The 20,513-nt window shown below is 45.5% G+C and overlaps 1 protein-coding gene across 1 annotated transcript in view; it reads left to right on the top strand.

Annotated features, from left to right (window-relative positions):
• APLF (aprataxin and PNKP like factor) overlaps nucleotides 1-20,513 on the top strand; it is a 39,597-nt gene that overhangs the window by 11,092 nt on the left and 7,992 nt on the right. The window contains exons 5-10 of the mRNA XM_056856772.1: nucleotides 125-248; nucleotides 6,791-6,870; nucleotides 11,575-11,939; nucleotides 16,124-16,249; nucleotides 19,025-19,071; nucleotides 20,262-20,303. Coding sequence (XP_056712750.1) covers nucleotides 125-248; nucleotides 6,791-6,870; nucleotides 11,575-11,939; nucleotides 16,124-16,249; nucleotides 19,025-19,071; nucleotides 20,262-20,303 — 784 coding nt within the window. The remainder of the gene's footprint in view (nucleotides 1-124; nucleotides 249-6,790; nucleotides 6,871-11,574; nucleotides 11,940-16,123; nucleotides 16,250-19,024; nucleotides 19,072-20,261; nucleotides 20,304-20,513) is intronic.

The following is a 20,513-nucleotide window of genomic DNA, read 5'->3' as shown; positions in this document are numbered from 1 at the left end:
AATCATTCATGACAACTCAGCCTAGTTTAGAAATCATGAGAGGGAGATGTAGCCCGTGCCCTCTGTGTATCACCCCTTTGCGCTTAAGGGGGAAAAAAAGGTATTAATTTGTAAAGCCTTTCAGCTTTCTGCTAGTGTGGCTGACCCAGAAAAGCTGAGGCCCGCTGCAAGGAAAAGGCTGCTTCCAGCATGGATGCTCCAAGGCGATCTGGTGATTCTGAGTTCATCAACTGCGGTCCCTGGAAGAGGTGAGTGTGTGGGGCGCTTATTTTTCAGCCCTTATTATGGAAACCCTTTGCCACTGTCTTCCCTGTGCATTCTCATTGTAGTTCGATGATGGGGGGTGGGTGTTACCCTAAACGGGCAATGTCCACTTTGGTTGGGGGAATTTGTTTTTTTGCAAACATTCTTTCAGCGTCCCAGTTATCATCTGATGTTGACAAGATAATAAGGGCAAAGCAAATCATGGAAGGTGGTAAAGCCGGATAGAGCCGAATGGGCATATTTTAATTTCTTAATTTTCGTTTTCTTGTAATGATTCTGGTTTGGTATATTTTAACTTGTTGTTATGTTGTTTTGGATTGTAATGGCCTAAGGCCTTATACAAGAAACTTGATCTGAATCAGAATAGCACCTGTTTTTGAGTGAGTGTTTCTCTGCACTTTTGAGACTTTGGGTGATTTAGTTTCTGATGCTTTAGGACCAAAGAGAAACTTAGAGAACACCAATGAAAAAGAAGAGTTGGCTTTTATATGCCGACTTTCTCTGCCACTTAAGGGAGAATCAAACTGGCTTACAATCACCTTCCCTTCCCCACAACTGACACCCTGTGAGGTAGGTGAGGCTGTGAGAGCTGTGACTAGCCCAAGGTCAAACAGCTGGCTTCATGTGGAGGAGTGGGGAAACCAATCCAGTTCACCAGATTAGCCTCTGCTGCTCAAGAGGAGGAGTGGGAAATCAAACCAGGTTCTGCAGATCAGAGTCCGCCTCTCCAAACCACCGCTCTTAACCACCACACCACGCTGGCTTAGCCCCAATAGTTGGTAAGGTTTTTATTTTGAACGTGCAGAAATGTGGCGGCATCACTTAGAGGGGGGCAGGGAGCGATTCCTGTTGGCAGCAGAGGATGTTGCAGCCACATTCAGATCAGATCAGGCCTGTGTTTGGCTGTTTGGCAGCTGGGGGCTGGATGGTCACCTGCCCGTTACACATGTCTTAATTTGTGCTGTTGAAAGTTGTGTCTTTAGGGGTCTAAACTGTCTTCTCCAAACCTCTTGTTTTCTGTTCCTAGGATTGTACTTCCCCTTTTAGTGTGCTGCGTACCTTAGAGCAGAGGTGTCAAACTCAATTGTTACGAGGGTGGGATGTCACTTGGTCAGGCCGTGCCATGCCTCGCCAGCCCAGATCGAAAGTGGGGTGGGGGGTGGCTGCCTCAGCTTACTCGCGGGCAGGGTAAGAACTCTCAAGGGTCCTGCCCTGGCCCTTACGTTTGACACCTCTGCCTTAGAGTTAGTTGAATGTTGTGTAGGCGAAGAGAATATGTCAAAAGAGTATGTATTTTTCTGTAAAAACCTCTTCTGGACTGGGTGGCATTGACAGCGTTAGCAATGCAAATAATTTGAAGTATGTTCCCTATGACTTTTGAAGGAGAAGTGAAATCCTGGGAAGCCCTCAGACTTTACATTTCCCGCTCACCTTAGGATTTATTCTAAGAATCTTAGAGTCACAGAGTTGGAAGGGATCACCAGGGTCATCTAGTCCAACCCCCTGCACAATGCAGGAAATTCACAATTGCCTCCCCCCCCCCCAATACCCCCAGTGACCCTTACTCCATGTCCAGAAGATGACAATATATTGATTTTGGATGCTGGCTGTAATTTACTCAATCTAGGTAGCAGTAAAAAATTCATGATAAAAGCTTTAAGAACTCCATAGCATTTTTTTGTGTGTGTGTGTTACTGAATAAAAATAGCTGGCTGTCTCAGTAAATGTCGCAGATTATTCCCACGTTTTCCTGCAGTTCAGTAGTTTTGTTTTCTTATTGATCTGACAACTCGAAAGAGGGAGGACTGTTGCCCTTATTGATGAAGGAGCTCTATTCTGGTATACCTGCAGTAAAATGGACTTCAGTTAGTAAGCATGAGCAATGCTTGGGCTTCTGTCTCCAGTAAGGTTATCGTAGGTAATCTATTAGAAGTGAGGTTCTATCTTCATGAACAAGACATCGGTATCGCTGCAATCCCGATAGAGCACTGGCATGCATCTGTGCACTTTATTAATGTTCCTTCGTCGTCTCGGTGACTTCAGACAGATGTCATTTGCAATTGCCATGCCTCTCAAGGCTAAGGCGGGCGAATTTATGTATTTAATTATTTTAATTTCGTTTAAAACATTTGTGAGCTGCCTTTCTTCCTGGCAGCTCTCAGGGCGCCTTGTGACACAGGTGAACACAGAGAGTAAAATACATTGGAAGCATAAAACCCCAAACTTAAAGTCACAACTCGGGAATGCTCGTCAACCAGAGCAAATGCAGTCCTAAATAAAAACACCTCCTGAAGTTTGAAAATGGGGGGGGGGCAGGCACACCTCCCTGCGGAGTTTGTTCCATAATTGTGATTTGGGGACTAGAGCAACTGCCCTATGAGGAGAGGTTAAAACACTTAGGGCTGTTTAGCTTGGAAAGAAGGCTGTTAAGGGGAGACATGATAGAGGTCTATAAAATTATGCATGGTTTGGAGAGAGTGGAGAAGCTTTTCTCCCTCTCTCATAATACTAGAACACGGGGTCATCTGCTGAAGCTGGAGGGAGAGAAATTCAAAACTGATAAAAGGAAGTATTTCAAAACTGATAAAAGGAAGTATGGAGAGGGGCCATGGCTCAGTGGTAGAGCATCTGCTTGGCATGCAGAAGGTCCCAGGTTCAATCCCTGGCATCTCCAGTTAAAGGGACTAGGCGAGTAGGTGATGTGAAAGACCCCTGCCTGAGTCCCTGGAGAGCCGCTGCCGGTCTGAGTAGACAATACTGACTTAGATGGACCAAGGGTCTGATTCATTATAAGGCAGCTTCATGTGTTCATGTGTTCTTCATGCAATGCATAGTTAAATTGTGGAACTCCCTGCCCCAGGATGTAGTGATGGCTACCAACTTGGAAGGCTTTAAGAGGGGAGTGGACTTGTTCATGGAGGAGAGGCTACTAGTTAAAATGATTACTAGTTAAAATGGATACTAGTCATGATGCATGCCTATTCTCTCCAGGATCAGAGGAGCATGTCTATTATATTAGGTGCTGTGGAACACAGGCAGGATAATGCCATTGTCTTGTTTATGGACTTCCTATAGGCACCTGATTGGCTGCTTTGTGAACAGACTGCTGGACTTGATGGGCCTTGGTCTGATCCAGTATGGCTTTTCTTATGTTCTTATAGGCCCTCCCTTATGTACCCAGCAATTGAGCTTCTTTGGTGGGACAGTCCCTGTTATTTTAATTCCTGGGCAGGACCATATGGGAGAAGATGGGCCTTCATATACCCTGGTCCCAAACCATGGTAGGGCTTTAAAGGTCAAAACCAACACCTTAAATTGGGCTCAGAAGCAGATCAGCAGCCAGTGTAATTGTTGTAATAGTGGGGTCAAGTGCTCCCAATAGCTGGCCCTGACCAGCAGCCTAGCTGCGGTGTTGCGCACTAGTTGGAACCTCCAAACACATATAGCTCTCCCACCCTAATGCAGCATCTTCTAGGATGATAAATGTACATTCTAAAAAAGATGTCTACATTGTTCTGTAGTAGTAGCAGGAACCCCGTGGCGCAGAGCAGTAAGCTGCAGCACTGCCATCAAAAGCTCCACTCATGTCCTGAGTTCGATCCCAACGGAAGTCGGTTTCAGGTAGCCGAGTCAAGGTTGACTCAGCCTTCCATCCTTCCGAGGTGGGTAAAACGAGTACCCTGCTTGCTGGGGGTAAAGTGTAGATGACGGGAAGGCAATGGCAAACCACCTTGTTGTAAACACAGTCTGCCTAGTAAACGTTGGGGTGTGGTGTCACCCCATGGGTCAGTAATGACCTGGTGCTTGCACAGGGGACTTCCTTTACCTTTATAATAGTAGTGCTCCACTGAGTTAGAATTCCAGTGTTCCCTCATTCACTATGGAGGGAATTCACCCCATGAGGACAGGCTGAGGGACTTGGTCATGTTCAGTCTTGAGAAGAGGATGTTGAGGGGTGCCATGATTGCTTTCTGTAAGTATTTGAAGGGCTGTCACTTAGAGGAGGGCAGGGAGCTGTTCCTGTTGGCAGGAGAGCATAGGACTCGCAATAATGGGTTTAAATTGTGGGCGGAGAAGTACCGGCTGGTTATTAGGATTTTTTTTCCCAGTAAGAGTTGTTCAACAGTGGAATCGGCCACCTAGGGAGGTGGTGAGCTCCCCTTCACTGGCGGTCTTTAAGCAGAGGCTGGACAATCACTTGTCAAAGGTGCTCTAGGCTGATCCTGCATTGAGAAGGGGGTTGAACTAGATGGCCTCTATGGCCCCTTCCAACTGTGTGATACTATGATTCTGTGAAGTGAGGCACAATTTGTTCGGTCATGGAGAGAATGTGAAAGGTTTTGGATATCTATCTTTAGCTAGTGAAAGAGTGGCAAATGGTTGCTGGCATCCAACGGGAGCTGCCCTTGATGGCGCTGAATAAATGAAGATTCATACCTAGTTGTAATTCAGCAGTGAATTACAGAGCTTTTTTTTTTTCCAGAGCTTGTCTGAAATTGTTAGTGCTTGACTGCCCCAAGAGTAAGTTTTCGACTGGTTTACTATTTTAGGAACTGTGTCAGCTCCCAGTTAATCTCACGGACCAGTGGCATTTTTTTTCCAGATCAAAAAAGTATAGCAATTTTCACTTTGCCATAATAGTGCTGAAGATTGTATTGTTAAAAAAACAACACACTCACTGGTTTCTGCAGAAAACACAACATACACGTGATAAATTGTCCTTTACATTAGTGGAGGAGAGAAGAAGAAGAAGAGTTGGTTTTTATATGCCAATTTTCTATACCTTTTAAGCGAATCAAACTGTCTTACAATTATCTTCCCTTCTCCTCCCCCCAACAGGCACCTTGTGAGGTAGGTGGAGCTGAGGGAGTTCGGAGAGAGCTTTGACTAGCCCAAGGTCACCCAGCCGGCTTCATGTGGAGGAGTGGGAAATCAAGTTCTCCAGATTAGAGTCCACCACTCAACCACTACACCACGCTGGTGGAGGCGGAGTTAAGAGGCATCATTAAGAAATTATGCCATAGCCCTGGCCATACCATAACCCTATGAGAATTTTATTGTGAGATACCAGAGTATACCATTCTTATGGACTAGTGGTAGATCTCACCTGAAGCCTTATAAAGCTTATTCAGTCTTGCCCAATGCTTTGCTTGCAGAAGAGCAGAAACAGCATTGTCGAGACGGCAAAGTCCAGAAGTATCCCCGTTTCCAAGAATCTAATAGGATAATATCTGGAAGTGGGAAAGTGCCATCAAGTCGCAGCCAACTGATGTTTACCCTGTAGGGGTTTCAAGGCAAAAGATAAGCAGAGGTAGCTTGCCATCGCCTGCCTCTGCATAGCAACCCTGGACTTCCTTGGTGGTCTCCCATCCAAATACTAACCAGGACTGACCCTGCTTCCCTTCCAAGATCTGATGAGATCGGGCTAGCCTGGGCCATCCAGTTCAGGGCAGAGGTGGTTTGCCATTGCCTGCTTCTCCGTAGCTACCCTGGACCTCCTTGATGGTCTCCCATCCAAGTACTGACCAGTGTTGATCCCATTTAGCTTCCCAGATTTGACAAGATCAGGCTGGCCTGAGTCATCCTGGTGTGGGCCTTTCAAAGTTTAGGTGGTTTTTAGTTCTTTTTCTTGTTAATGGGGAAATAAAACCTTCCCAGGTAGCTCTAGGAGTGAACATAATGAGAAGGGAGGAAATTAATCCCCATTTCAGGCTTCTAGCACTCTTGGTTTTGTTTCACCGGGGAGCATGGTACATCAGACCTTTGACTGTTGCCTGGTTCTGTGTGGCATTTGACAGTATTGACTTGTCTGTCAGGCTGAAAAGGCTGTGAGGCGGATTTGCTTACTAGATCTGGTTTGTGGGGAGTGAAGGGTCTTTCTCATTCTGCATGGTGTAGTAGTTAAGTGCAGTGGACTCTTATCTGGAGAACCAGGTTCAATTCCCCACTCCTTCACATGAAGCCTGCTGGGTGACCTTGGGCCAATCACAGTTTTCTGAGAGCTCAGCCCACCCAGAGGCAGGCAGTGGCAAACCACCTCCGAACGCCTCTTGCCTTGAAAACCCTACAGGGTCGCCATAAGCCAGCTGTGACTTGACAGCATGTGTGCACGCATGCACACACACCCACATGCTTATTCTGCCTCTTTTCCATATCTGCAGCAAGGTGAATTGGATGCAGGGGTGAAGAGGTTCGCTTGTTGCTACAGGTTAAACTCCTTCCTCTAAAGAAATCCACACTGATTTTGTATTGCAATTTCTTTTTTTTTTCCTTGTAAAGGGCGGGCGCAAAGAGTGTTAATGCTAGATTTAAGTATCATCTGTTGTAGAAGTGTGTATTTATGATACCAGCCTTTGTCGGGATGGTAGCACATTAACATTAAATTGGCTTAATCGGTCGAATCGTGATGAATCGTGGCTGCATTCTTTCTAAATTATGCACATTATGAGAATTTTGTTGCGCACGTCGCATCTTAAGGTTGCTTATGGAAAGTGGAGCTATTCACCATTCTTTTGTGTTTTAGCAGGAAATAATGAAGAAAGAAAAAGAAGTCCAGGAAAAAAGCAAAAAACTACACCAAGTGACCGGGCTGCCCTTCCAGTACAGGTATTATTGACGTTGCTGAATGTTTGCCACTCAATTTTGCTTGCAGCAGCAATAGAAGAAGAAGAGTTGGTTTTTATATGCTGACTTTCTCTACCACTTAAGGGAGACTCAAACCGGCTTACAATCACCTTCCCTTCCCCTCCCCTGTGAGGTAGGTGAGGCTGAGAGAGGTCAAAGAGAGCTGTGACTAGGCCAAGGTCACCCACCTGGCTTCATGTGGAGGAGTGGGGAAACCAACCTGGTTCTCCAGATTAGCCTCTGCCGCTCATGTGGAGGAGTGGGGAATCAAACCCGGTTCTCCAGATCAGAGTCCACCGCTCCAAACCACCGCTCTTAACCACTACACCACGCTGGCTCTCTTCTCAATGTATGCACAGTTTCCCGGGATGTGTCTAATCCTGCACCTTCTCATGTCCTCCTTGGGAGGATTTATGGATAGCTTGGCTCTCAAAAAATAATAAGACTGAGGTTGCACATACCTCTTTATCAGTCTTTTCCGAAGAAGAATCTTGCCGGGGACTGCTGCTTCTAAATCAGTTGGACCTCGGCTGCGGCAGTCGCTAATGGCTCGAATAAATTCAGTCTGGTTTTTGAGAGTAGACACGGCGGGATGAAAGTTCTAAGGACTTTTTGCAGACCTTAATTTCCTTTGGTGACTAAATAAAAGCTGCTGTCTCTGTGAATGTCACAAGTGTGGCAGACTTTATTTATTTCTTAAATTTATATCCCTCCCCGACCAAGGAAGGCCTCGGGGCTGCTTGCAACCGTTATAAACAAATTCATATACAGTCAATAAATAATCCTGACAGCACAGGCAATTTTCCATTTAACATTTCCAAAAGAAATCCAGAATCACTTGTTAACAGATCCAGAGGTGTCAGTGAAGATATATAAACCCTCAGGAGAGGAAGGCGGGTGGGGAGACGGACTAGGCTTAACTATATAGTACATGGAATCAGGGGGGCCAGTTTTGATGGACGCCGTCACTGCCCTCAACCATAGGCCTGGAGGGACATCTCCGTCTTCCAGGCCCTGTGGACTCTAAGCCTGCTGGGTGTCCTTGGGCCAGTCACAGTTCTCTCTGAACTCTCTCAGCCCCACCTACCTCACAAGGTGCTGATTGTGGGGAGAGGAAGGGAAGGCGATTGTAAGCCAGTTTGAGTCAGAGATAGAGAAAATCATGGTATAAAAACCAACTCTTCTTCTTCTGCAGTTAGAGATGCTCTTACTCCCAGTTACTGAGAAGCAAATTTTGCTCTTATCAACTATTTTCCAGGTTCTCTCCATGGAGCTCAACGCAAACTACTGGGATCCTGGCCGGTTGTACTGTGTACAGTCCAGTTTGCTCCCAGATTTGAGTGGCTGGCATCCACCAAAGTGTGTTTCTGCAAATGGAGGGGTTTCTGTCTGCAGGATACAAATTCCTTGCTTCTCCCTCCTGCTGCGGCTAAAGATGTCCCCCAAATAGCTCTTTTGGGGCCAGGAGCTATATAAGGGGGTGGGGGGAGGAGGCAAGAAAACCGTGCTTCATGGGCAGAATTACTTCTGTCTTCAAAACATTCTGCTGGATGCAAGCCGATGTCCCACCCTCATAAAATCCAGACAACTTCTCCTATCGATATGTGATTGGGCACAGAGAATCTACCTGGAGAGGTGTGCACTCCCCCCAACTTTAAGGGCATCAAGGATATTAGGATTTTATTTTTTACAGTAAGAGTTGTTGTTGGAGCCCCGTGGTGCAGAGTGGTAAGCTGCAGTACTGCAATCCAAGCTCTGCTCACAACCTGAATTTGATCCCGACGGAAGTCGGTTTCAGGTAGCCGGCTCAAGGTTGACTTAGCCTTCCATCCTTCCGAGGTTGATAAAATGAGTACCCGGCTTGCTGGGGGTAAAGGGAAGACGACTGGGGAAGGCACTGGCAAACCACCCCATAAACAGTCTGCCTTGTAAACGTCGGGATGTGACATCACCCCATGGGTCAGGAATGACCTGGTGCTTGCACAGGGGACCTTTACCTTTAAGAGTTCTTGGACAGTGGAATCAGCTACCTAGGGAGGTGGTGAGCTCCCCCTCACTGGCAGTCTTTAAGCAGGGGCCGGACAAGCACTTGGCATGGATGCTCTAGGCCAGAGGTTCCCAAACCTTTTGAGTCATGGAGAGAAATTCGTCATGGAGCACTAATTTTCACTTAGCACCTATATACTAAACCGAATGACAGTATTTTTCTTATCTCTTCATGGAGCACCAAGTGCTCCTTGGAGCACAGTTTGGGAACTTCGGCTCTAGGCTGATCCCGCATTAAGCAGGTAGATGGCCTGTGTGGCCCCTTCCAACTCTATGATTCTATGAAGGAGTTGGTTGGCTCTATGGCACCTACGGGCACCGCGTTAGAACCCCTAATCTAGCGCCGTGTGTGGGCAACAGATGTGACACCATTTGGTTAACAGAACTGATATGTGGGTTATATAGCGACAGGTGTCTGTGTCCATCTAGTCCAGTATCCTGTCTCACACAGTGGCTAACCAATTCCTCTGGAGGGCCAACAACACAACATAGAAGCTGAAGCTTTCATAAGAACATAAGAGCCCTGCTGGATCAGACCAATGGTCCATCTAGTCCAGCAGCCTGTCTCACACAGTGGCCAACCAATTCCTCTGGAGGGCCAACCACAAGGCACAGAGGCCGATGCCTTTCCCTGATGTTGCCTCCTAGCACTGGTAAACGGGCTGACTGCCTTTGGATGTGGAGGTTCCCTTTAGTCATCTTAGCTATTGATGGACCCGTCTTCCATGAATCTGTCAATTCCCTTTTTCAAGCAAGGTATGCTAGTGACCATCACTACTTCCACTGGCAGTGAAATCCACAATTTAATTATTCATTGAGTGAAGAGCTGTTTCCTTTTCCCATCCTGAATCTCTTTCCCACGAGTTTCATTGGGTGCCCTGAGTTTTAGAGTTATGGACCAAAGGAAAATCTGCCTCCTGCATTATTTTATCATGCCACTCTCCAGTTAATATTTTTTCCCTGAAGTGGAAAAAAGCCCCAGACTCTTCAGAATTTTCTCATAGGAAAGGTCCTCAAATCCCTTAATTTTTTCGGCTGTCTTTTTCTGCACTTTTCCCAGGGAATATTGGCATGTCTTCAGTTCTTAATCACAAGAGGATTACTTAGGTTCTAACCATTTGCCATCTATTATGAAGATCTTGGCATCTTGGCCGCCTTCTGGGCATTTAGTAGGGGTCACTGGGAGTTTGGGGGGCGGGGAGGTAGTTGTGAATTTCCTGCATTGTGCAGGGGGTTGGACTAGATGACCCTGGTGGTCCCTTCCAACTCTCTGATTCTAAGATATGTACTAAGTGTAACCATTAATTCCACATATTTTTCTTGGTGCAACAGCTGGTATTATTCTTGGGAGTTATTTCCACATTCCACACTGTTAATTAGTCATTATTCATACAGTAGCACGAAAAAAATACTGCAGAGACTGATTTTTTTTTAAGCTAGAAGTGGAAAATAAACAACCCCTTCCGCGCAGCCGTTCCAAATTGTTTTCCACGGTACTTGGTCTCTCCTTAGTTTCGCAAGCTTTGAGGCATTCATAATATCATGCAAATGATGCTTCACGGCTTATTTCATTTTGCCGGTTTCTCAACTTTTAAGTCTGAGAATGTTGCTTTGCCGTTCAGCTAGACTTCCCTTCATCTGGAGACTGCTAGATGTGTGCTGGTTAACATCTTCCTTTCTTCAGATGACAAAAGCATAGATAATGAAGCTTGACCAAAACTTGCATCATGTTTTCAAGCATTTATGAACTGAATATAAAACTGTTTGAATTTATCAGTCTTCAAAAGTTTATGCTAAAAAAAATATAGCTAAGTGTTGACAAAGTACACAATGCATCCTGAAGGTGGCATTCTATATGTGCTCAAATAGTTGGGACCCTTGGGCTAGAACAATGTTTGCCAGCCTAAGGACCCCTCCTCCAACTTAAATAGCTGTTCCATTGGAGAAAGACTTAGAATCATAGAGTTGGAAGGGGCCACCAGGGTCATCTAGTCCAACCCCCTGCACAATGCAGGAAATTCACAACTACCTCCCCCACACACACCCAGTGACCCCTACTCCATGCCTAGAAGATGACCAAGATGCCCTACCTCTCATGAACTGCCCAAGTTCATAGAATCAGCATTGCTGACAGATGGCCATCTAGCCTCTGCTTAAAAACCTCCAGGGAAAGAGAGCTCACCACCTCCCGAGAAAGCCTGTTCCACTGAGGAACCGCTCTAACTGTTAGAAAGTTCTTCCTAATGTCTAGACAGAAACTCTTTTGATTTAATTTCAACTCATTGGTTCTGGTCCGACCTTCTGGGGCAACAGAAAACAACTCGGCACCATCCTCCATATGACAGCCTTTCAAGTACTTGAAGACGGTTATCACATCACCTCTCAGTCTTCTCCTCTTCAGGCTAAACATGCCCAGCTCCTTCAATCTTTCCTCCTAGGATTGAAGGAGCTTGGTATGTTTAGCCTGAAGAGGAGATATGATAACCATCTTCAAGTACTAAGTACTTGAAGGGCTGTCATATAGAGGGTGGTGCTGAGTTGTTTTCTGTACCGCTTAACAAAGATATGTTAGGCTGAGTTCTGATGTGAATGAAGTGTTACAACCTAAAATGCATCTTAAGAATTTCCCAATTTCTACAGGATATGCAGGGAGTCGCCGCAGAATTTGCTTTTCCAAAGGTGGAAAACAATAACAGCAAAGTTATACCTCAAATACCTAAATGTTTGACAGTGCAGAATGAATTCTTGGAACCCAGCCAATCAGGACACCAGTGCATTGAAAGTAATAAAAGGGAAATTGAAGAAGAGAGCACCCCATCTAAAACAGCAGACCAAGGAGTTCCGTCTCAGTCTCCTGTCCACCAGGACGAGAAGGAAGCATTTATACTAGATCAAATGGCTGAAACGGACATTTCAGATTCAGCTGGAAGTTCAGATGTGCCACAGAGCTCTAATGTAACCAAACACAAGAGGACCCCTTGCCAGTACGGGAGAAAATGCTACAGGTAAATCAGAATTGTAAAATGATGAATAATAAATGTGGTCGGTCTAGCCACACGCCAGCAACAAAAGGTGGGGGGGACCGTAACCCTAAAAAACCTAGAATAAGGTACCTAGCCAGCGTGGTGTAGTGGTTAAGAGCGGTGGTTTAGAGCGGTGGACTCTGATCTGGAGAGCTGGGTTTGATTCCCCACTCCTCCACATGAGCAGCGGAGGCTAATCTGGGGAACTGGATTTGTTTCCCCACTCCTACACATGAAGCCATCTGGGTGACCTTGGGCAAGTTACAGCTCTCTTAAGGCTCTCAGCTTCACCTCCCTCACAGTGTGTCTGTTGTGGAGAAGGGAAGGTGATCGTAAGCTGGTTTGAGTCTCCCTTAAGTGGTAGAGAAAGCCGGCATATCAAAACCAACTCTTTTTCTTCTAAGGTCAGGAATCAACTTTAAAAATGGGGCTAATATTGATACAAGTAATCTTGTAAGTGATGCATAATAAATTTAATACAGACATGAATAAACAACTTTTATATAGCCCCTGTTCAATCCTCTATGTATCTATTGTAAATATAACAAATAAACACAAAAATCCAACTAAACAATACCAAAGCTAAGACCAAACGCGTTTCGGCTGTAAAGGCTTCTTTACATAAAATTCCGAATTCACCTATACAAGAACATAAATATATGTGACTATTACAATCTTTGTTCAATAATCTGCATCTTTAGTTTTTCAGATGTTTGTATCTTACTGTCAGGGTGGTGTCAGGGAGTAATTTGAATTTTCCTTCTTAAAAATGGAGCCAGCTCAGCATTTGGTAGCTTATTTATATTTGTATTGCTAGGTCCTTTAACCCTTTAATGGCACGCAGAATAAACCAAGAGGGAAAAGTTGTGAATGAAATAACGCCTCTTTTCTGAAAGAATTCAAAATGCAATCTTAATTCTTGTAGATGCTTATGGCTACACTCATTGAGTTTTCCTGGTGTCTAAAACGATCCTTTCATAAAGAGAGATACCGCGTACTCTCTCTAACAAAGGCTCGTGGGGAGAAATAAGTGAACAAAACTGAGCAATTGATCCAGGCCTGTTTGAGTTTGGATTACACCTGCTCTGCTTAAATTGCTGTAGTTAGTCTCTAACAAATCTCCCGTTGCCACAGTTGGGAAATCGTAGAGATGGCTCATTCCACTGAATTCTTTGTTAAGCCTTCAAATCTTTTGTGTGGCTAAGGACTTGGTGGCGCTGAGGAGATAAATAAGAGTGAGTGGGGCTTCTGAAAATCAGTTCTGGTCTACAGAGATGCGTGGGTGAACTTTTCACGAAATACGCAACCTTGCGAAGACCAGACTCCTTACCAGAAGCTTGGAGGGTAACCTGTGAAATAGGCTGAGCCGTGGAACGTTCATGGTCTTTGAAACTTACACAAGTTTCGCATAGAGATTTGCCGTGTGGTATACCAATCTGTATAAGCTAGCCTAATGCTCCATTGGTCATGGAACAAGCACAGTTCTTTTAATGCCGGCCAAGATTTGGTATTATTAGGAATGGGCTAGATGATAAAACTGCCAGTTATCATTATGTCTTTATATAGTTATGTCTTTATGTCTTTGGAATGCTATGTATAGATCCTGTTACCCATCTCTGAAAGATCACACATGAAGCTGCTTTATACTGAATCAGACCCTGGGTCCATCAAAGTTAGTATCATCTATTTGGACCAGCAGCGGCTCTCCAGGGTCTCAAGCGGGGGTCTTTCACCTCATCTACTCGCCTAGTCCCTTTAACTGGTGATACCAGGGATTGAACCTGGGATCTTCTGCATGCCAAGCAGATGCTCTTCCACTGAGCTACAACCCCTCCCAATGGTGGGAGTGGCTGTGGCTCAGTGGTAGAGCATCTGCTTGGCATGCAGAAGGCCCCAAATTCAATCCCTGGCATCTCCAGTGTCCAAGCACCAGGTAGAACTTGATGCAAAAGACCTCTGCCTGAGACCCAGGAGAGTCATGGAGAGGGGCCATAGCTCAGTGGAAGCGCATCTGCCTATCATGCAGAAGGTCCCAGGCTCAATCCTCGGCTTCTCCAGAAACTAGGCAAGTAAGGTGATGTGAAAGACCTCTGCCTGAGACCCCGGAGAACCGCTGCCGGTCTGAGGAGACAATACCGACTTTGATGTACCGATGGTGTTGTTCAGTATAAAGTAGCTTTATGTGTCCACGCGTTTTAGTCTATCTGTAGAAGTAGAAAAGAGCAAGAGTCCAGTAGCACCTTAAACACTAACAAGATTTCTGGCAAGGTATGCACTTTCTGAAGTGTAAGGATGTGTCACTGGCCACCAAGATCAAGTTAATTCATGTTATCGTATTCCCTATTACTATGTATGGGTGTGAAAGCTGGACAATGAAGAAAGCTGACAGGAATAAAGTAGACTCCTTTGAAATGTGGTGTTGGAGGAGAGCGTTATGGATACCGTGGACTGCCAAAAAACAAATCAAGCCTGAACTGGCCCTAGAAGCTAAAATGACTAAAATGAGGCTGTTATAAACTGAGGCTGTTATACTTTGGTCACATTATGAGAAGACGGTCACTAGAAAAGACAGTCATGCTAGGAAAAGTTGAGGGCAGCAGGAAAAGAGGAAGACCCAATGAGAGATGAATGGAGTCAATAAAGGGAGCCACAGCCCTCAGTTTGCAAGACCTGAGCAAGGCTGTTAAAGAGAGGACGTTTTAGAGGACGTTGATTCACAGGGTCGCCATGAGTCGGAAGCAACTTGGCGGCATTTGACACATCAGCTTTCGTAAGTCACAGCTCACTCCTTCAGGTATCCTCTTGGCAGGTAGGCCAAATGGCTGGTTTCCCGCTGACCCAAAATTCTTGCTTTTCTCTGTTTCTCCCCCTCTTGGGAAAAATAAAGTTTGGCCATGGGTTCAGGGACTCGGATCAGAACAACCTTGACTGAATGTGACACCCTCAAATTACTTTCCATGTTTTCTCTATAAGGGTCGTGTCATTCAGAAATTCAGAGCGGGTTGTGCAAGAGCTCTGTCACATTGATTTGACAGCACCAAAGGAGAAAATCTGCTATCTGTCATAGGGGATAAACAATGTGGACTTCATAAACGTGCTTCATAATAAATGCCATGCCCGCACACAGCTTAAACCAATTTGATGTGAGGAAAGGATCTTGGACCCCTGACCTGGATGGCCCAGCCTAGTTTGATCTCATTAGATCCCAGAAGCATAGAATCATAGAGTTGGAAGGGACCGCCAGGGTCATCTAGTCCAACACCCTGCACAATGCAGGAAGAAGACGAAGAGTTGGTTTTTATATTCCAACTTTCTCTAACACTTAAGGAAGAATCAAACCAGCTTACAATCATCTTCCCTTTCCCTCCCCACAATAGATACCCTGTGAGGTAGGTGAGGCTAAGAGAGTGTGACTAGCCCAAGGTCACCCAGCTGACTTGATGTGGAGGAGTGGAGAAACAAATCCAGTTCACCAGATTAGCCTCCGCCGCTCATGTGGAGGAGTGGGGAATCAAACCCGGTTCTCCAGATCAGAGTCCACCGCTCCAAACCACTGCTCTTAACCACTACATAACACTGGCTCACAACTACCTCCCCCCCACACCCCCAGTGACCCCTACTCCATGCTCAGCAGATGCCCAAGATGCCCTCCTTCTTATGATAAGCCTAAGGTCATAGAATCAGCATTGCTGACAGATATCCATCTAGCCTCTTCTTAAAAATGTCCAGGGAAGTAGAGCTCACCACCTCCCAAGGAAGCCTGTTCCACCGAGGAACCGTTCTGACTGTTAGAAAATTCTTCCTAATGTCTAGACGGAAACTCTTTTGATTTAATTTCAACCAGTTGGTTCTGGGCCCTGGTTAGTACTTGGATGGGAGACCCCCAAGGAAGTCCAGGGTTGCTACACAGAGGCAGGCAATGGCGAGGAACCTCTGAACATCTCTTGCCATGAAAAACTCTACAGGGTTGCCATAAGTCGATTGTGACATGATGGCACCTCCCCCCCCCCAAGGGATCTTGGATTGTTGTGAACAATATGTTGGTGTTCCAGTCAATTAGAACATGAGTGCTTAGTTGAGTAACTTTCATGGCGTTTTCTAACCCTAGACCTGCATGGAAAATACTTTGAAAGCGTGTATGAACAGTATCCTTCCCAATTTCACAGGAAGAATCCCGTACACTTCCAAGAGTTCTCTCATCCTGGCGATGCCGATTATCAAGACCCGGAAGTTGTAACTCCAGCTGATAATGATCGTCGACCCGAATGCCCCTACGGAACTGCTTGTTACAGGTAAGAGTTACTACCCAGTATGTAGAGGTTTCTGATTCTTGACGGAGAGAGAGGCTCCTTTCTCTCTAGAAAATGTATTTTTTAAAAATGTTGATGATATTTGTGTGTATTGGCTGATGTTTGTAGGAGATATCATTGGATGTGTTCCAACTGGTGTTGTGGGTATGTTAGCACCGAGATCTGTAATTGAAGAACTGTAGGTGAACATACAGACCCTCTGCAGATATGATGTTTAAACATGGTTAGGCACTGTGTCTGAATACCGGAAGTGATCATGAGGACATAAGAAAAGCCATGCTGGATCAGACCAAGGTCCATCAAGTCCAGCAGTCTGTTCACACAGTGGCCCAACCAGGTGCCTCTAGGAAGCCCCCAAACAAGACGACTGCAGCAGCATTGTCCTGCCTGTGTTCCACAGCACCTAATATAACAGGCATGCTCCTCTGATCCTGGAGAGAATAGGTATGCATCGTGACTTGTAGCCATTTTTACTAGTAGCCATGAATACCTCTCTCCTACATGAACATGTCCACTCCCCTTTTAAAGACTTCCAAGTTGGCAGCCTTCACCACATCCTGGGACAGGGAGTTCCACAATTTAACTATGTGTTGTGTTTAGAAATACTTCCTTTTATCTTTTTTGAATCTCTCACCCTCCAGCTTCAGCAGATGAGCCCCACATTGTCGTACTATTAGAGAGGGAGAAAAGCTGAAATGATACTTAAGGACAGACTGGAAACCAGCATTGGGGACCATGGGCTTGGCAAAAACCCCACCTGGCCCCACCCACTTTCTAGAAACACTTGGCAGGCAACAGGAAAGGTGTTGGTGGTTGCTATGGTGCCTACAGGCACCACGTTGGGAACTTCTGGTATAGAACCTAGTGTCTGATGTTGGTGTAAATCCAGCGTCCTGTGTAGTTGTAAATTATGCATACGAGGGAAGTATTCACACAACGCATAGTTAAATTGTGGAACTCCCTGCCCCAGGATGTGGTGATGGCTGCCAGCTTGGAGGGCTTTAAGAAGGGAGTGCACATGTTCATGGAGGAGAGGGGTATTCATGGGTACTAGTCAAAATGGATACTAGTCATGATGCATACCTCCTCTCTCCAGGATCAGAGGAGCATGCCTATTATATTAAGTGCTGTGGAACACAGGCAGGATGGTGCTGCTGCAGTCATCCTGCTTGTGGGCTTCCTAGAGGCACCTGGTTGGCCCCTGTGTGAACAGACTGCTGGACTTGATGGCCCTTGGCCTGATCCAGCGTGGCGTTTCTTATGTTCATATGTTCTTGTGACAATCTAAATTACATAGTACCCCGTTTGGCTGCTCATCTGCCTATTGAACAGTTTATTATCAAGCAACCTCCCCAGGCTTGACAAATCTGCTTTGAGCTGTTATCTTTCCAATTTGCTGATTATTTCACTGTCTTAATTAGACACCATTGTGGCCTGGTGTTTAATAGGCTCTGCTCAGCCATGGGATACAGTGCTTGAATGTCCCGCTGATGGAGAGGGAGGAGGAATCAAGCTGCGATCTGGACGTAGGAGGATGAAGGAGCCATTATGATATCTGAAGGCAGCAGATTATCTCAAATTGCATTCGCATGCAAATGGCTCAGAACTTCAGTAGTTCATACAATGTTTGTGCTCCATGACAGCCTTGGGAGAGGAGGCCGGCCGGTTGCATTCCGGCCATCTCCTACCTCATAACTCCTGCTTACAATACCAGATCCCCATGTAACTTTTTCTTTCACCATATATCCCCATCTTAACTTGTGCATAGTATTTAATTCTTTTCTAGGACATTTAAGCCTCTTGCCATATTAGATTCAAAGCATCACTTCCTGACATTTTGGGGTTGGCTCCACCTCCCATGGCAGCCATTTTGTGCTTGGCTCCGCCTCCCATGGCAGCCATTTCGTAGTTAGCTCCACCTCTTGCGGCAGCAGGAGTTGGACCTATGTAAGTGAGATTCTGTGCGCATATATTATAAAACAATTTCTGTGTCCATTTAGCTCCTTTGTAAATGTCATATCGTTATTTTGGCATACAGGTACACAATATCTTAGTAAAAAAGCTTCAGCAAGGGACAATGGTTTCTTGGCTCACGTTGAAAGCGTCTTAAAATCCGCTTCAGTGTTGTCAGTTTTTAAAACAATACTTGTTTTGCAGTCGGTGTTTCCACTTTTGATAAATGTGCACATTGTTGGACAGCTTAAATGTATGAAAGGACAAGCCAAATATAAGCAATGAACAGCCAAACAGAAATCCTTCTTCCCGAAGTGAGGAAAAATAGCTTTTTAATTTGACTCTGAACCTGTTATATTTTTCCTCCATTCTAAAGCGTTTTTTCCTTTTCTCTTGAAAGGCTCAGAGTTAGGGTTGTTAGGGCCCTCTTCGCCACCAGGGGAGGTTTTGGGGGTGGAGCCTGAGGAGGGCAGGGTTTGGGGAGGGGAGGGACTTCAATGCCATAGAGTCCAATTGCCAAAGCCGCCATTTCCTCCAGGTGATCTGATCTCAGTCGGCTGGAGATCAGTTTGTAATAGCAGGTGGTCTCCAGCTAGTACCTGGAGGTTGACCACCCTACTCAGAGACGTATCTTGAAGTTGCAGTGGACAAAATCATTAACCCCCCCTGCTTAAATTTCATCAGCTTTCCTTGGGGCATGAGTTCTGTGCTAGCTTTCAGTGTCCAGAAAACGTTATTAACACTCTAGAAAAAGCTGGAAGAGAAGTCCTAGGCCTTAACTATTCCCCCACCCTTTCTTTGCAGGACGAATCCCCAGCACAAGAAAGAGTATAAGCACACGGCACCCCCAGGTAAAGATTTATTTATTTATTTTGTTTCATATCCTGCCTGCCCCCAGCCAGAGCCGGGCTCATGGCAGCTCACCATACAAGTTCGATACAATAATTACAATAGAATCTCGTCATATAACATCAATAATTTCCAGCCCCATAAACATATGCTTTAGTAAGATTAGTAACATTAGCAAGTGGGGCTTATTTTGGTGCACGAGGCCACTATAAGACCTGTGGGCATAGGGTTGCCAGCTTGGGTTTGGGGAAGGGAGGGACTTCAATGCCATAGAGTCCAATAGCCAAAGTGGCCATTTTCTCCAGGGGAATTGATCTCTATCGGCTGGAGATCAGTTGTAATAGCAGGAGATCTCCAGCCGGTACCTGGAGGTTGGCAACCCTATTTGGGGAGGGGAGGGGCTTCAATGCCATAGATTCCAATTGCCAAAGCGGTCATTTTTCCCCGGAGAACTGATCGGCTCTTGTGGTTGGGGAGATGTGCAAAAAGGAGAAAAGTTGGTTTTGATATGCTAACTTTCTCTACCACTTAAGGGAGTTTCAAACTGGCTTACAATCTCCTTCCATTCCCCTCCCCACAACAAATACCATGTGAGGTAGGTGGGGCTGAGAGCTCTAAGAGAGCTGTGATGAGCCCAAGGTCACCCAGCTGGCTTCGTGTGTAGGAGTGGGGAAACCAACCCAGTTCACCAGATTAGTGTCTGCCGCTTATGTGGTGGAGTGGGGAATCAAACCCAGTTCTCCAGGTCAGAGTCCACCGCTCTTGACCACTGCTCCATGCTGGCTTTCAGAGGGCCACACCAACACAAAATGAAGGCAAGGGAACAAATGGTGCAGCGGGAAATGAATTCTTTAAAAAAATTTGCAACCCCTACCTGGTTCACGTGTAGCTTCATCAGCGGGAATCTTTCAGATTCTTGTTAGTAACATACCTATGTGCATGCACACGCAAGGGGACATTACTAAATAGAATCTGAAAGATTCCCCCTGGCGCTGCTATACGCAAAACAAGTAAAGGTTTCAAAAATTATAAGAATTCATTTCCCTGTCCACCATTTTCCCCTCACCTTCATAATATGTACAGCCCAGTGTTCCCAGTCATCTTATACACTTAAAATATGGATTTTTTTTCATATTTCGTACTGTTCAATTGTAGTTGCAGAAATGATTTTTTGTTTTGCTTGTTCCTTTAGGACCCGAAAGAAGGCAGACTAGACCAAATCCTGCCAAAAAAGGTAAGGATGCTGCGCATTTCCAAAACGGAGTATTTCCAAACAAAGCAAGTAAAAAAAAAAAAGTGCCTTCAAGTCACAGCTGACCTATGGCAACCCTGTAGGGTTTTCAAGGCAAGAGATATTCAGAGGTGGTTTGCCATTGCCTGCCTCTGCATAGTGACCCTGAACTTCCTTAGTTGTCTCCCATTCAAGTACTAACCACAATTTTAA

Source organism: Euleptes europaea, chromosome 10 (assembly GCF_029931775.1).
Source record: "Euleptes europaea isolate rEulEur1 chromosome 10, rEulEur1.hap1, whole genome shotgun sequence".
In the NCBI taxonomy this organism is placed as follows: domain Eukaryota; kingdom Metazoa; phylum Chordata; class Lepidosauria; order Squamata; family Sphaerodactylidae; genus Euleptes; species Euleptes europaea.
Note: the sequence above shows the minus strand (reverse complement) of the source record. Positions and strands in the feature narration are given on the sequence as shown.